Source organism: Schistocerca serialis, chromosome 2, assembly GCF_023864345.2.
Source record: "Schistocerca serialis cubense isolate TAMUIC-IGC-003099 chromosome 2, iqSchSeri2.2, whole genome shotgun sequence".
Lineage (NCBI taxonomy): Eukaryota > Metazoa > Arthropoda > Insecta > Orthoptera > Acrididae > Schistocerca > Schistocerca serialis.
The window spans coordinates 224,710,011-224,726,541 of NC_064639.1; the positions used below are offsets into that span (position 1 = coordinate 224,710,011).

Here is a 16,531-nt window from a genome sequence, read left to right on the forward strand (position 1 = left end):
AATTCATTATTTATAGATTCTTTAGAATGTTACTAATCATGATTTTTCATCAACTTACTTAAAAAGATGTAATGTTTCATACTAATTTCTCAGTAGGAAACTGCAATGTGTGTGTGAATTCCAGTTATTTTCACTCAAAACAATATAAAAATGAAGACACAAGACAAGGTCATTGTAGACTGGAGCACAAGTTAAGATAAATACCAGTGAACAATCTGGGCAGTCATCCAAAATAATTTTGGAAAACTGCAGAACACCAAAATCACGATGCCTGGGAGGGGAATTTAAGGCCACTTCCCATGAATGAAAAGTCTAATGTATGAAGAACTATTCCAGCTCTCTCACTAAAAAACGCAATTTAATCAGCAAAAGGGAGTTTTAATCAATGTCTTGAGAATATTTGTTACTTCTAGGTAGATGTATTCACACAACCTCTGAGTCTGAAAATACTGTTGCCACCAGTTGGTTCAATGACAACAAAGATTAGATATCTAGATTTGATGTGATACAAATAGAAACAAAAATCCTATCTGTTGTACTACACTATCATTAATAGTTGTGTCTCAAAGGAAAAATATCTACAGTAATATGTTATAATCTGAATTGGGTGAAATTCACAGAGCACAAAAAGTGGAACAGCTGAAATAAAAACAACTTGCTAGTAACAACACTTTATTAAATATAACATCTGATAACAAGATATTCACATTACTCCAGAATTTTCCTGATATATTGTAGCAGGAGATTTATATGTTGTTTCAAGACTTAAAAATTTCTATTTTAAGAAATGTTCCCTGTCATATCAACCACAATTAAAATGATAGTTATTAAATACAGTACATTTAGCACTTGTGAACAGTGTCTCAGCGGATTATAAATTTAAGATGTAAAATTTTCACTTACAGATTTCAATAATTACACAATATATTCAACAGGCACTGGCAGCAAATACAAAAATTAAACATGTACAACACGGCCACATGTGATTTATCTTACATTAAAATTGGTATATTCAGTCTGATAATGGCAATGAAGTTATTAATGCCTTTTTGCCTACTTCACAAAAATTCATCACACCAATCCGACAGACACTGGTAACAATCAGTTGCCTGTTTTTGATTTGCACCAATTGAATCTTTCATCCAGTCAATAAAGAATTCCTTATTCTTCTTGAGAACTAAAAACTGTCCCAACACAACATATGCCTGAAAAAAAAAAGGAAGTCATTTATTACTTAAAAAAAAAAAAATTTAAATTAAATTAAATACATGGACAGTTCTTCTACAGCACATAAACTGACAATACCCTATTTTCACTCAGCCAATGACTGGATGATTATAATTAAGCAATGAGAGAGAAAATAACAGGTTAAGTTTCCAAAATCCATCACAGATTCTTTTTTTTTCATTTCTTGGAATATGGGGTGGTATTCAGGAATGTATCTTGTCCAGAACATGAACATATGCTTAGACTCACTGCTAAGAAGCACACTGTCTGCTCATGATCCCTTACTGGCTACTTAAAACCACTCCTCTGTGATCCCCACACAACATGCAATGACCAGGAAGCTGATGGGGGAGACCAGTGAGCATTAATCCTTTTCCTAACTTCTGCTGAGTATTTACATTGCGTCTTACAACAGCTGCCATTAACAGATATTTCCATGAGCAATGGTGCACGACAGAAGTATCTGAAGTCTGAGAAACAACATCATTTCTTAAAGTTTATGGAGAGATTTAAAATAATACAGAGTTAAAGCCAATACTAGCTAACAAAATACTTGTCTGGTTGTTTGGATAATTTAAGGGACCAAACTACTGGGTCATCACTTCCCTTTTCCTCGAACACACAAGTCTACATGACTGTACATCAGAGATGGCCTCCATGCAAAACACATGGGAAGAAAACCCCACCCTAGGGGGAGGTGCGGGAATTGGGGAGGGAGGGGGTGGGGGGGAGCAATAAGAAAGGAAGGAAGTGGAAATATAGGAAGAAAGGCATGTGAGACACCCTATCCAGGTTGCAGCTGGAAGCCAGCGAAAGCAGAATGCAAAGAGGGGACACCCCCACCACTTACCAGAGATACCCCACACAGAAACTGCCTATAATAGACTATCAACACAGACAGGGCAAGAGAAGCACAGATAGCCAAGCACAGACAGCCATAAGATGAACAAGTCGACAAACAGAACCTGCAAGAGGATGCGAGGAAGAGTAAAAGAGTAGGCAGGGTGAGGGCAGCAGTGGACCACCAAGCCCAGACAGCTGCAGCCCAATCTGGGCAGAGGAGACAACAGAGTTTTCTCCAACCCCTCAACGGGCCAATACGATTAAGTAACCCCCCACCACCAAAAGAGTGCGGTAGAAAACCCCTTCACAAATAAAATGTAGAACTTAAGTCCGGCATCGAGACGTTGTCTCCAAATACCAGGTATAGAGAGTCAGGGAGATTGAGAGTACACCACAGAGCAGCTACATTGGGAAAGTCTAGCAAAACGTTGACCTCCGTCAAATGACAATGGGGTGGGCCTCACAACGGAGGAGATGACCATGCGTCAGCCAAGTATGGCAACTGCAGAGAATGGTACAGTCCTTGTGAGAGGCCTCCATGGAGCACCTCCACAGATTTATAGTCTCATTACCCGCAGTTAGTTTGGTCAAGTCAGAGTGAGCCATTCTGTATTCCAGATCTCTGCAACTTCATCTGTTCCATCAGTACCTATCTTAGGGGTCAGCTTACTGGTAGCCAGTTTGGCTAATCTATCAGCGCGTTCATTCGTCAGGATTCCAATGGGGCCTGGGGTCCAGACGAAGGTTACTGAGCGTTCACATTGTTCAATGGAATACTGCACAGCTTGAGCAAGGGATGGCAAGGGAAACACTGGTCTAAAGCTTTCAAACTGCTCAACGAGTCTCTGCAGGTGATATAGGATTCACCGGTGCAGGAAAAGATATGCTCAAGAGCGCAAGAGATAGCTACCAACTCTGCAGTGGAAACACTACTGCCATGCAGCAAGGAGTGTAGTTCAATATAACCCACATGGGCACTAAGCAAAGCCTAGGTGACCAGTAATCATCAAGCCATCAGTATAGACTACTTCTGAACCCTGGGATGCATCAAGGATGGAGAAAAATTGGTGGCATAAGGCCTCAGGCTGAAAAAACTTTTTCAGACGTAGTGGTATGTCAAGACAAAGCAATGGCCGAGGGATGCACCATGGTACTAGAGATCAGTGTGTCTGGAAGAGAGGCAGTAGAGAAATCAGCTAGAGTTCAGAGGGGGGGACCAGATGTGAATTGAGATCATAATCCCTGACCTGGGCTGCCCTTGCAGGAAATGGTAGTTTGGGTGCTTAGGAGAGCTGCGAAATGTGTAGTATAACTGACAATCTGCTATTGGCACTTTATCTGCAATGGAGGGACCCCAGCCTCCAGGAGTAGGCTGTTCACAGGTCTAGTTAAAAAGGCTCCTGTCGCAAGTTGAACCCTGCTGTGGTGTATCTCATCCAGTATCTGCAACGCTGGAGGTGATTCCCAACCGTAAGCCAGACTCCCATAATAAAGACAGGGTTGTATCAGAGCTTTACAAAGCCGCAGAAGGGTAGTGCGATCTACTGTTCCTCAGGCAGCGAAGTGTATTAAGGTGCAGCCAGCACTTTTGCTCAAGCTGGCAAGATAGGAAATCCATGTCTAAGACCAGTCCAGAAAAGCGGTAAGTCTCAAAACATCAACCTGTGAAGTTTGTCACCCAGGTCAAGTTCTGGTTGGGGATGAGTGGGAAGATGCCGACAAAAGTGCACGACGTGAGTCTTGGAGGCTGAAAATGAGGGACAATCAGTACAGAGCCCTATGGCCCCCACTCTCGTGGCTATGGAGGGGGTACTGTGGAAGGCACTAACTTGAACCGGTGACTTACGGTGCAACAGAAAATTCTGGATAAAAATCTAAAGCGGACACTGGATACCTCCACTCATCTAAGGTGGCAAGAACTTAAGTGTCATAAACCTTTTGCAGGTCAAAGAAGATGGCAATGACGCAGGGCCGGCCAGAAATTCTGCACGCGTGTGGTGCTCCTGCACATGTGCAACTTCCGGGTCACAGCGTGCACTCCGCAGCTGTCAGCGTTCATGTAGTGTATGTTTCTACACACAGATGTCACTTTATCCACTTGCTGAGATACTCTGTACCAGCGCATTCTAGTGCTCTTTTCACAGCTTGCAAGCCAACCGTAGGAAGGTATTTTGTGTATTAAACATTTAAAGTACTGTCACAGTCTACTCATTGAGACGTCTACTTTTATGTCAACAGTTTAACCCAATAACACAAGTAATACAGTTAACAACCATAGGTTTTTATTAAGGCAGATTGACTGACAGCACGTACATATGCTTAATGTTTTTGATCTAACATTTAAGATAATTTCTGTCTCACTGACCTCTGAACTGAATGATAACCACAGAAGTCTCTATGATCACCTGTTGTTTCAATACCGTTTTTGCTATATTTTTCATCGGTTCCGTCTGAAATCTGCATAATAACCGACAACTAGATGAATGTTATGTTTTATCAACTTCATCTGAGTGTAGCCCTTCACACATTTAAAAAAACCTAAATGTAATTATACATTGGAACAATCGGTTTAATGACCAATTTTCCTGATAATAATGTAACATGCAGCAGAATGAGGCAATAATGCACGGTTAGTAAACAATAATTTTTAATTATGAAAGGAATAAATCCAAACATGTTTATCACTGGTCACGAGAAATGATACAGTTAATATTAGACACAAAAGCACGGCTCATTGACAAACGCGAGCAGTTGCAAAGATTTTCATCACTTATGCTTGATCAAAAACTTTGTTTATTCATTTTCATCACCGAGAAAAATCTTTCACAAACATATGTCGACCCGAACGCGGACATAACTCTCGTGGCTTCTCGGTGCAGGCGTGGAAATTCTTGTTGAGAATAATTTTCGTAGAATTCTTTTTGCTTCGCACTGCAAAGAACTTGTCCTTCAGTTTTGTATTGCACTGTAGATCGATCAGTTCCATCTGTAGTTCATTCGGATCATCTTCAACTGACGACGAGAACGGTCGAGCAAAGAGGCGAATTACAGGAGACAAACTTGTAACATCTATTCTTGAAATCTAGCACTTTCATGGACCAGTCCAAGAGTCGGGAAATGTGCAGTGTTTTCTGCCAATAGATGGCTCTCCCAAAGTGCAAGTTTTCTTTCAAAGGCATTTACTTTTTCCAATATGTCAGAAATTAAATTATTTTCACCTTGCAAACTGACATTCAGGCTGTTCATGTGAGATGTAATGTCCACGAGAAATGCAAGGTCTATATCCAACAAGGGCCTTCCAACATAGGTTCACTTTTTCCCTTCTCATGTAAGAATGTTACTATGACCAAAAGTAAATCAAAAAATATTTTCAGCATTTTACCTCGACTGAGCCAGCATACTTTGGTACAGTAAGGTATGTCGCCATACTCTGCTCGTAATTCCTCCAAGAACCGCCGAAACTGGCGATGCGTAAGCCCATGTGTCTTCAGATAGTTCACAGTACGCACAACAATTTGCATGACATTTGCTAACGCTACTGATTTTGCACGAAGCGCCTCTCGATGCAGAAAATTCCATACAATGATTCATCTGTGCACCCTAGCTTTTTGCCTCTCTGATGGCCTTGCATTGATGGTGCTCCAGCTGTGGTCACTGAGACTAACAGATTCCAGTCCATACCGACACCATCAGTCGCTTGCTCGACAGCTTGGAATAAATCCGCACCTGTAGAAGTCCAAAACGTCCTCTGTTACAGAAAGTGCGTTATCGACACCTCGTATGTATATCACAACCTGGGCTGTATCTGTAAGATCTGTTGCTTCATCGGGCGCAACAGAGAAAGCAACAAAGTCTTTAGCCTTATTTATTAGCTGCCTCTGCACATCGCTGGCCATAGCACTTATATGTCTTGTCACTGTTTGTTTGGATAGACTGATTTCTTGAAACCGGCTTACGTTCGTAGGACACACAAGTTCTGCAGCATCAATCAGACACCCTTTCACAAACTCCCCTTTGGAAAAGGGTTTCCCAGATTGTGCAACTCTTACTGCAATTTTAAAACTTGCTCACAGTGAATGTAACACAAGAAACTAAGAGTTCAAGAAGTATCAGTTACTTTGATGTACAGTAAAATTGAGTTGATGTGTCTCATCCATTTTTAAGGACATTTAATTTTGCTTGCCGTTCTTCACTGTTAGTACACTACACTCGTCTCTGTGATATGTATTGTAGTGTCTTTCAATTGGAAACTTACGCTGGCCGCCTATTATTCACGGCGCAGCAAACAATGAGTTTTCGCCAACGACTACAAAAAAAGAATTGCAGTTCCCAGTCATTTTTTAACTACTGACAACATAATCTCCTGTCATTTGCTTTTTCACAGTACCTGCCATTTCTCAGTACTTCTCTGTTAAGGTTATGGTCACCAGGGGTAAACGAGACTGGGTATGTTGTGCTCTTGTTTGTACAACATAAACAGGGAAGCAGAGCCGCCGCCATTCATTTAGGACACATATCTAAGGACACATGTCTAATAACAGATGTCGCTGTCGCTCGCTGTCACACACGTGCGTACATGTGCAGCACTTCTGCACACTGTGCAGCGTTTGGCCGGCCCTGCTATAAGGTGTTGACGTCGAGCAAACGCTGTTGGGATAGCCAACTCCAGGTAAACCAAATTATCAGTAGTGGAATGGCCTTGGCAGAAACCAAGCTGGGATGGAGCCAGAAGTCCCTGAGACTCAAGGACAAACACAGCCGCCAGCTCACCATGCACTCAAATAACATATAGAGAGGTGAGACTTATTGTGTGATAACTGCTAACTGTGTCCCTAGAGGGTGCTTAACCGGTTTCAGCACTGGGGCAATGATGCTTTGTCACCACTGCAATGGGAACTTGCCCGCACTCCAGATACTGTTAAAGATGGCAAGGATATAACACTGACAATCCACCGATAGGAGCCTGAGCATTTGGTAGTGGATTTGGACTGGTCCTGCAACTGTATCAGTGCAGTGAGGACAAATCCTTACTTGCTGAATGGAGCATTATACGGCTCCAGATGACATGCAGTAAGACATAATTGCTTTCGCTCCACCCACTCTTTTAGAACATGAAAGGCAGTTTGATAATTCTCAGATGCTGAGGCTCGAGTATAATGCAAAGCAAAATCAGCAACAGCGTCTGGTTCAGTGCAGACAGTGCCATTTATTGTAATACCAGGTACAGCTGCAAGTGTCTGCTACCCGTATAGATGTCTGATCTTAGCCCAAACCTGCAAAGGAGAGGTATATGGTCTGATGATTGACACATACCATTCCCAGCATTTTCACTTCCTTTTTTATTTGGTGATGGAACAGGACACAGAACTGCTTAAAGCAATGAGTGCTCCTTTGATGGGCTGGAGAGCCCAACTACGATATCTAATGACCTCTGCAATTTCTGATAACCACCAAGGTACAGCCTTCTGTCGGGGCACGCCCGAGGAACAGGCGCTTGCTAAATACAAGGAGCATTTGCACATAGTGTTCATCCACAATCTCTACAGATGAAGCTAGTGGTGCAATGCAGACATGTGCCCAAATTTCCAACACTTGAAGCACCGCATGGGGGAGGATGATGAGAAATACTGTTTCACATCACATTGGTATACCACTACCTTGACGTTTTCAGGCAATGAATTGCCTTCAAAGGCTGACATGAAGGCATTGGTAGCAACTCCACTGTTCTCGGCCTTCAATGTACACGATGCAAGAAGTGTATACCCCACTGCTCCAAGTTGGTGCGCAGAACATCATCAAATTGTAAGAGCAGGTCTCTGTGTAAAATGATGCCCTGAAGTAAATTTTGGACTGTTATGGTTAGTGACAGTCGCCAGTATGTTATCCACCTTGTTACAATGGAGCAGTGCCAATGACTGTGCAGGGGATGTCATTTGGTCAAAATTGACCCATTTTTTATTTTAGAGACTGCTGCCACTTCCCCAAACTTGCCAAAGTCCTCTACACAGAAAAAGGGTTTTGCAGCCAAGAAGGTATCACCCTCAGTCATTGTACAAACCAAGCATTGCCGCGAGTATGGCTCTGCTTGCCTCTTAGACCAATGTTCCTCCCATGCCATAGCCAGAAAAGGGAACATTCTAGGGTCATATTCCTCTGCAGTAAAAGAGGACTGTCATTTCTTAGAGACTGTTGAGGCTGTATGGCCATCAGTGGGAGATAGCTTCATCTGCTTCACTTGCAGCTCATCCATCACAATGCCACCCAATTAAAATGGTGGCTCTACAATGCGCACCAGCTGGCGTCAGCCTCAACAATGGCTACCTGTAGTGATCTGTTGCTTTGAGCCCCCATGTCCCAGACACAACAGGCAAATACTGCTTGGCATAAATGGGGAGTTTCCCCAGCTCAGGCACCAACAGTGCAATCCCCGCAGTAATCTGACAACCTCCACACACAACGTGATGGGCACCACATTGGGCGACCTTTCCTGCACGATCAGCACTTCTGGAGAATTTAGGAAATTGGTGGCAGATCAAACCCAACAATGAGGACCATTTAATGAAAGTGGAAACTCAAGTGGGGATAGTGGAAGTACAAGCTTGTGGTGTGGAAAGGAAGTAATGCCGTAAAGACTGGGGATCCGTGATAGCCAAGTATGTACTCACAAAAAGAGTTGAGAGCCACCAGGGTGGAACCAAATACTTAACTGTCTACAGAACATAAAGCATGGGAACATATGGCAGCTTCCTGGATGATGGGCAATGTCATAACACAACTGAGAAAGTGCACAGCTATTTTCCCAAATCTAGGATAATATTTGTGTCTTACAGATGTAAGAAAGGTTCTTGAAGCATTCTGCCACAACAACCCATATTATTGGCTGTGATTCTGCACATAAATCGAGAATGCTTTGAATTATCTCCAATGTGCACTCTGTCTCTCACTACATGCTCCAGCCTTTCTCTCTAGTGGCGACACTGGGGTATTCTCTACATGGAAATACTGTTTCTGATGTGGCCTGTCTCAAGAAACATACAACTCTGAAGCAGAATTGCCTGTCCATACTTATTTCCAAAAAGACATGTCAGTACTACTGCTGATCAAAATATAAGTACATTCAGTATCGAGAAGGGAGTGGAACAGAGCAGATAAAGTTAATATTGAAGGCCAGGTTACTGACCACAGGTTGAGAGTGACCCACCTGGGTTCTAAGTGACCTGCCCTTCCCTGTTAATCTTCCCATCTATATCTCTCTCCTGCTGAGGAAGGAGCTGTTGGTTCCAAAAGCGAAGCTAGTATACTACTAACACCTACTAAATACGGTTTTCCAAAATTGAAGGAAATATTCCAGAATTCAAGACAAGAGCAAATGCCAACATGAGTAACTTAGAAGTAGATATCCTTGGTGTAGCAAAGCAGCCTAAATCACTTAATAAAAGCAAGGCCTCCAGTAATGACTGTACACCAGTCAGGTTACTCTCAGAGTATGCTATACAATGGCTCCATATTTAGCAATCGTGTGTAATCGATTGCTCATTGACAGGTCCATACCTAAAGACTGGAAAGCTGCACAAGTCACACCAATACGCAAGAAAGGAAACAGGAGTAATCCACTAAATAACAGACCCATATCACTAATGTCGATTTGTAGTAGGATTCTGTAACACATATTGTGCTTGAATATTACTGACTAACAGTCAACACATATTCAGAAAATATTCTTGTGAAACACGATTAGTTCTAGCTCTTTATTCTCATTATGTAATGAGTGCTACTGACAGGGGATTCAAATTGATTCCATATTTTTTGATTTCCAGAAGGCTTGTGACACTGTACCTCACAAGTTACTTCTAATCAAATTGCATGCCTATGGACTATAGTCTCAGTTGTGTGACTGGATTCATAATTTCCTGTCAGAATTGTCATAATTCGTAATAACTAACAGAAGTCGAATAAAACAAAAGTAATATCTGGGGTTCCCAACTAAGTGTTTTAGACTCTCGGCTGTTCCTAATCTACAAAAATGATTTTGGAGACAACTGAGTGGCAAAATTAGACTGTTTGCAGATTATGCTGCCATAAAGTCACTGGATGATTGAAACAAATTGCAATATGATTTAGCCCAGATACCTGTATGGTGCGAAATGTGGCAACTGACTGAAACAATGGACAGTGTTAAAGCTTCCACATGAGTACCAAAATACACCACTGAATCTTGGTTATACCATAAGTGAAAGAATTCTAAAAGCTGTAAATTCAACTACATACTTAGAGATCACAAATATGAATACCTTAAGTTGGAATGGAAAAACAGATAATGTTGAGGGGAAAGCAAACCAAAGAATAAAATTTATTGGTGTAACACTGAGAAAATGCAACAGTGTCTACTGAAGGGATTGCCTACACTATGATGGTACATCATCTTCTGGAGTATTACTATGCAGTGAGGGATCCGCAACAGATGGAATCAACAGAGGACACTGAAATAGTTAAAAGAAGGGCAGCTCATTTTGTACTTTCGTGGAACAGGGGAGAGGGTGCCACGAATATGATATGTGAACTGGGGTGGCAATCATTCAAACAAAGGCTTTTTTCGTTGTGGTAGGATCTTCTCGTGTAATTTCAATCACCGACTTTTTCCTTAGAGTGCGAAAATATTTTGTTACCACATACCTACATAGGGAGGATTTGCTTGTGCACTGTTCAAGAGTAGAAAGGTAGAGAATTAGCTTGAAGGTGATTTAATGACTTCTATCAGGCACTTTATTGTAAATTACAGAGTAATGATGTAGATGTACATTTATGAAAATAAGTACTGGCAAGCAATTCAGTTTCACAATTTCCAAGAGACAGTTCACATTTTGATACAACTAAAGGGGGGGGGGGGAGGGGGAAGGAGAATGATTTATACCATTACTGAAAAACTATCACTATTGTTTGTTAACGCAATACTTGTGTCTGCTTTCTGTCATCCTGAACAAGAGTTAAACTGGCCAAACAGCTCACCATATGTACAATAAACAAACTGAATACCAACAAGGTTCCTCGAGCACACGTAAAGTCTGCATAAGAGACAGGTACGACAGAACTATGTCATTGGCTGGTGTGTCATGCAGTATGCTGTCCTTTGGCCTTTTGCTATTGCTAATCATCCCGCTGTTCTCCTTACATGCACATCCGAGTTCGATCCTCGGCCGGGTTGTAGATTTTATCCACTCGGGGACTGCACGTTCTGTTCATCACTTCATCATCATCCACACTCAAGTTGCCGAAGTGGTTTCATATAAAGAGACATGCACTAGCACCAAAGAGGGGGTCTACATGATCATTTCATTACTAACATGGAGTACTTAACAAAATATGTAGTATGCACTAATCCAGAAATCAAAGTAAATTAAATGAAGAAACTTTATAGGTGTTTTGAAGTGAACACTGAACTGAGAGTGGTTCTTCACAATGGACACTTTCATAGATGTTCTGCTGCATAAAACTGATTGCGAAAGTGTTTCTACCTCTACTATTAAAATGTTTGTTAATTATACTTACTGAAATTTTAAGGAAATAGTTGTGGTCATCTATTACAATAGAGTGTGAGGCGTTTAACTGTCGTTTAACCATCAAGCTGATCCACATTCTAAATGCTGATCATCAAATAAGAAGCTCTGAAGCTGACGTGAGAGAGGATTATCTGTATCTGAACTGGTAACTGAGCAACATACACGGCAGGAGGTGCCTCAGCATCAGCAAGGTGATTCAGGAGAAAGGTGAGCAACTGGATATAGTATATTTGGGCATGAGGAGAGAGTGGGAATGAAGGGAAGGGGTAGTGCCAAGGGACAGATTAAAACAACTTTTTAAATACATCCGTCCTTTATGAGGGTAACTGTAATCCTGAAATTAAAATATCCCCCCCCCCCCCCAATAACAAAAAGTGAACTTACAAGGGGAATAATCACAGTATTAGTAATGTAACTACCACAACTTATGTAAATCTTTAGACTTTGTGTACAACAGGTTATACATATTGGCGCGCAGGTACATAAAACACAGTTACAAAGAAAATTTATGAGTACTGATTAAGATATAAAGTACTTTAATTAGAACTGTAATAGCATTTTAATTAACTGATCATAAACCATGAACATCCATTACTGAATACAGGTTTCTAGATTTTGCTCCTACGTAATTTCTACTGCCAAAACCACACCTCACATTTGGTGGTCATCCTATTCTTTTCACTTCCATCTTAGAGTATATTATTAGTGTGTGGTAATGGATCCCCCCCCCACCTTGCCCCTCCTGAAATCTCGCTTACAGTGACAGACTGGTCTGCAGTGTATCCCAAGATCTAGGTTAGGTATGGAAACTGGTAATCTGGTTCTCAGTTGGCGAAGCCAACTAAAGTGAGGTTGTGGTAACAGACTGACCCCTATTTACTTGGTACACCAACCACACTGTCACCAGACTACATGTTCTGGTCACTTCAATTTGATTTTCAATAAAGTAATAATTACATATCCCATTCCAATCTGTTCCCTGAGCCACTTGTCAGTTTTCCTGGTTCTCTGACTAGGTCTCAACATTTGTCTCTCCACTGGACACTCTGCAACTACCAGTTACTGAGTTAGAAGTATGTACCTCACTGCCATAAAAATCTTGATTAAATGGTTCTATGAACCCACTATTATGTTAGGCTTACTGCAACTGATTTGCAGACATAACTCCAAAACTGTTCTGTGAAGTCCTTCCATTTGTGTAAGTTTGTCTGCATTGAAGACAGGAATTACAACAGCTACAATACCAGAAGGAAAAATGACATTACTACATGTTATGGTTGTCTTCAGCACAAAAAGGGGTGCACAATGCCATAAAGAAAATTTCTTACAGACAGTGAAGCAGAATTAGAAAACTGAAAAGTTTCTCCTTCACAACTCCTACTCCGTAAAAGAATTACTGACTCATATGTATTTTTTAAAACCTCACAACAGTTCAAAGTAGTTGTACTTGTACTAAAGCCCACTCACGCGCGGGCGTCCTCTAGCTCGTCAAAGGATTTATTCTGATATCTTACAGATTTTCTTTCTCTTTTGGGTGTGCATGTCAATGGCTCAATTTTTCCACTACCTGGTGATTTGTTTCGTTCAATCCTACATTATTCTTCAGTAGACAATCTTACTTTCCAACGATAGCTTATTTCTCAAGGGCTGTACGACAAGTTTGGTTGAAACTGAGTCAAATCTCAAACAAACTATTAGTTCATACTCAATACCCCACTGTGTAATTTTGTTCATGAAATGATCACAGTAAGTTGTATTATATCCACTTCCAAAGTGAGGTTGATCCTGTGTGTGATTAAAATACAAGTTTTTCTATACAGTTGATAATAATGTTATGCGAATATGTTATAGATCACAGAGAGGAAGATGAAACGTCTACAGCTTCTTATGTCTTCTCCGTCTACCTTCTTCCTTTAAATAAAATAATTATAACTTCGTGTTAGTTCTCAAAAACTGTCTTCCTCTGCAGACAATCAGTAATTATTTCTCCAGAGCCTTTTTGTTTAACTTTTCCTCCAGTTTTAATCAATTCTACAGATACACCATCTTCCAACTTTATAGTCCTACAGCTCATTAGGCCGTACTTATAGAATGCCATTGCACTGAAAAATATTTGTGTTTCTGAATCAGCTCACAATTTAAAGTTTTTAAGGAACTCATCGTATGGTAGTGTAATTCTGTCTCTTGACAGTCACTGTGCAGTACTATAATGAAATATATCTGAGAATGTATAAAGCCACTTTTGTGAGATCAGTCCAAAAATCTTGGAAACACTGGATGGTATTGTATATCGGGAAATCCGTGAGTTGTTCACAATGTTTCGTAGATTATTACTGTGTGTATGATAGCTGTACACAGCCAAAACAACTTCATATATGGAACTAGACCAGAAATTTTGAACAGGACAATGATTGGAGTTTTGGAATGATGGCAGTCATCTGTTTGGGTAAAATTATGGTATGTTAAACAATCATCTGCAGTTCAACAAAATCCATGTGGATACAAAAGAGAAAGATTGTGCCTCCTCAGAAAAAGGGTAGGCCTACGCAAAAGGCTCTTGTCTTCAAATGTTTGCAACTGACAACCTTGGGCTATGCTACATATCGATCTGTACCCACAACCTTTATTTCACATTGACATTTGTCTTTGTCAACTGTCCTACAGTTACCTGTCAACCTAACAGAGATCTAATGAGCATCTGAACTAAGATTAGTATGTCCTGATAACCAGTATTTAAGGATGGGCAGTGCTCTACTGCATATTAATGAAGAGTGCCAACTCTGGTACTGAAGTGTCAAATCTGATTTAATGCAGTAAGATCACAAATGTGTCTTACAACATACGGCTCAAACAAATACCTTTTGATCTCAATTGTGATGATAGAAATCAAGTGTATATAAACATAGTGAGGTTGAATAAACGAAATTGGTGTAAATATACCTGCTAGCACAGGAAAAACTAAACAGAATGGGAATCTACTACTATTATATGTTTTGAAGCATCATTCTACAGAGTTGTACTTTTACTGTAATTATTACGATACATACAATACCCAGGATAAACTCTTATGTTTACATGACAGACAAGTATCATCGACAAGTTACATCATGCCTAATCAAGAAAAAACTGTCTTGCTAAGTTACGTTATATACCTACAGAAAGTACTACTACTCCACACACCATGAACAGAACGTCATTAGCATCTAATACAACAAAACCAAACGTTTGGTTGAAGGGCAGCCCAGAAGACTCACCCACTGTGGCTGACACAAGGTAAATAATGTTTTGTTGTTATAAAACAATCTACAATATCTTCGAAGTACAGGGTTAAAAGTTGTATCTGCGTGATTATTCTGACAGAGGAAAATTCACGAAGATCAGCACTTTTAAACTAATATAGATTTGTCAAATCAATTTCTAACGTCAGTCTGTGCCTGAACAACAACTATTTTGTATGTGATATTTTATTTACTGAGTCCCAGTGAGATAAGTTTCTATTCTAAACCGCAGCAATATTGTAACTTACTTTATCAAATCCGAGTTTCTCAAATCTGCCGCCTAGGACTTCGCCGATTCCTGCCAAGTCGGTCACCGGCTTGTTGCCCATAGGCTCAGCAACGAAATTTCTATGTTTCTGTGACGTACTCGACATGATGACCTGCAAATATATGACCCAACTAATTCAGCAACACTGAACTCACAATTACGACAATGTAAATACATCACTAATCATTCACGTACGATTACAAAGAATGGGGTCTACTTCGTCCGTCTCTACACGTTACAAATACTTCCACGAAATAGATGACGCCACAAATATCTTATACAATGAGTCATAAAAACCGAAAATTTCACGTACCTACCTTTTTGGCGCACTTCTCAAAACACACATCTATTTCAAATGTTGTCGTCAAAGATATTCAAGTATCACAGCTAAGATGGCGCGTATTTCCAAAATGTACGACAGAGTAAATAACTAAAGCAATATTTAGGTATTTTCAGTAATGAGTGCTCAACTGTAAATATTTTATTGCCTTGTAGATATTTCCTACGAATTTCTTGTAATTAATCGCAACATTAATATATTTTAGAGAAATAAATATTTTCAGAATGGTGAATGTAAAGTGCATTTATTCCTTTCAAAATCATGTTTATGTAATTGTGAAATATAAGGTGATTATCCAGTACTCATTATTCCCGTCAGACGGTTTTTATTGAAGTACGAAACTTCTTTCGAAATTTTGCTCTTCCCTAACGGATGAAATACTTCCTTCAGAAGACCATTTACAAACTTTATATTTTTTCTCATTGAAGTAACGAATTTCCTTCTAATATAGTAGATTAGATTTACCTGTTGCAAGCACACACATAGCATTAATCAATATATCGATATTGTCTACTTAAATTTCTTCTCGTCGTTTCCATTATTTCGTTTTCGAGTCACTGAGCTATGCGCCTAAGCTGGTTGATATTTACAGGCTCTTCACATTTTAAAACACATGCAGACCGTCACTAGGATATTGGCGATGTTATGTAATTTCTGAAGTTGTAAGAATAGCATTTAAACCGCTCCATTACGCACCAGTGTGAAAAACACGGTACCGTACTGTACTTACAGATGCTCTTGGTTTAACAACTTTCGTGTACAGATACAAGTCATTGTAAACTATGTCAGTGGAGATGCCAAAATATGTTGTTTCAGAATACAATCACAACTTGTTTGCAATGCACCAACTGGAAAAAGTTAAATTTCGAGTTACATTTCAAAAACTGAAGAGCAGCTATTCAGAAAGAGAAATAAAAAAAAAAAACAAAAAAAACTGGAATACAGCAAACAATGTATTAATTTTGGCCATACAAATTCTGTCTTTTTGAGAATTTTTTGAGTTACTTGGAAGAAATGT

General features: G+C 40.1%; 1 protein-coding gene across 3 annotated transcripts; it reads right to left on the reverse strand.

Annotated features, from left to right (window-relative positions):
• Positions 1-659: 659 nt before the first annotated feature.
• On the reverse strand, positions 660-15,620 carry LOC126456970 (barrier-to-autointegration factor). Of its 3 annotated transcripts, none has more exons than XM_050092912.1 (3): positions 15,491-15,620; positions 15,154-15,285; positions 660-1,205 (listed from the first exon to the last, which is right to left on the reverse strand). In XM_050092912.1, exons 2-3 carry the CDS (start codon positions 15,277-15,279, stop codon positions 1,059-1,061), a joined length of 273 nt encoding a protein of 90 aa, XP_049948869.1. In that variant the 5' UTR covers positions 15,280-15,285; positions 15,491-15,620; the 3' UTR covers positions 660-1,058. The 3 variants fall into 3 exon arrangements, with proteins under 3 accessions (XP_049948869.1, XP_049948871.1, XP_049948870.1); XM_050092914.1 differs by having other exon boundaries at positions 15,487-15,552; XM_050092913.1 differs by having other exon boundaries at positions 15,369-15,497.
• Between the last annotated feature and the right edge of the window lie 911 nt (positions 15,621-16,531).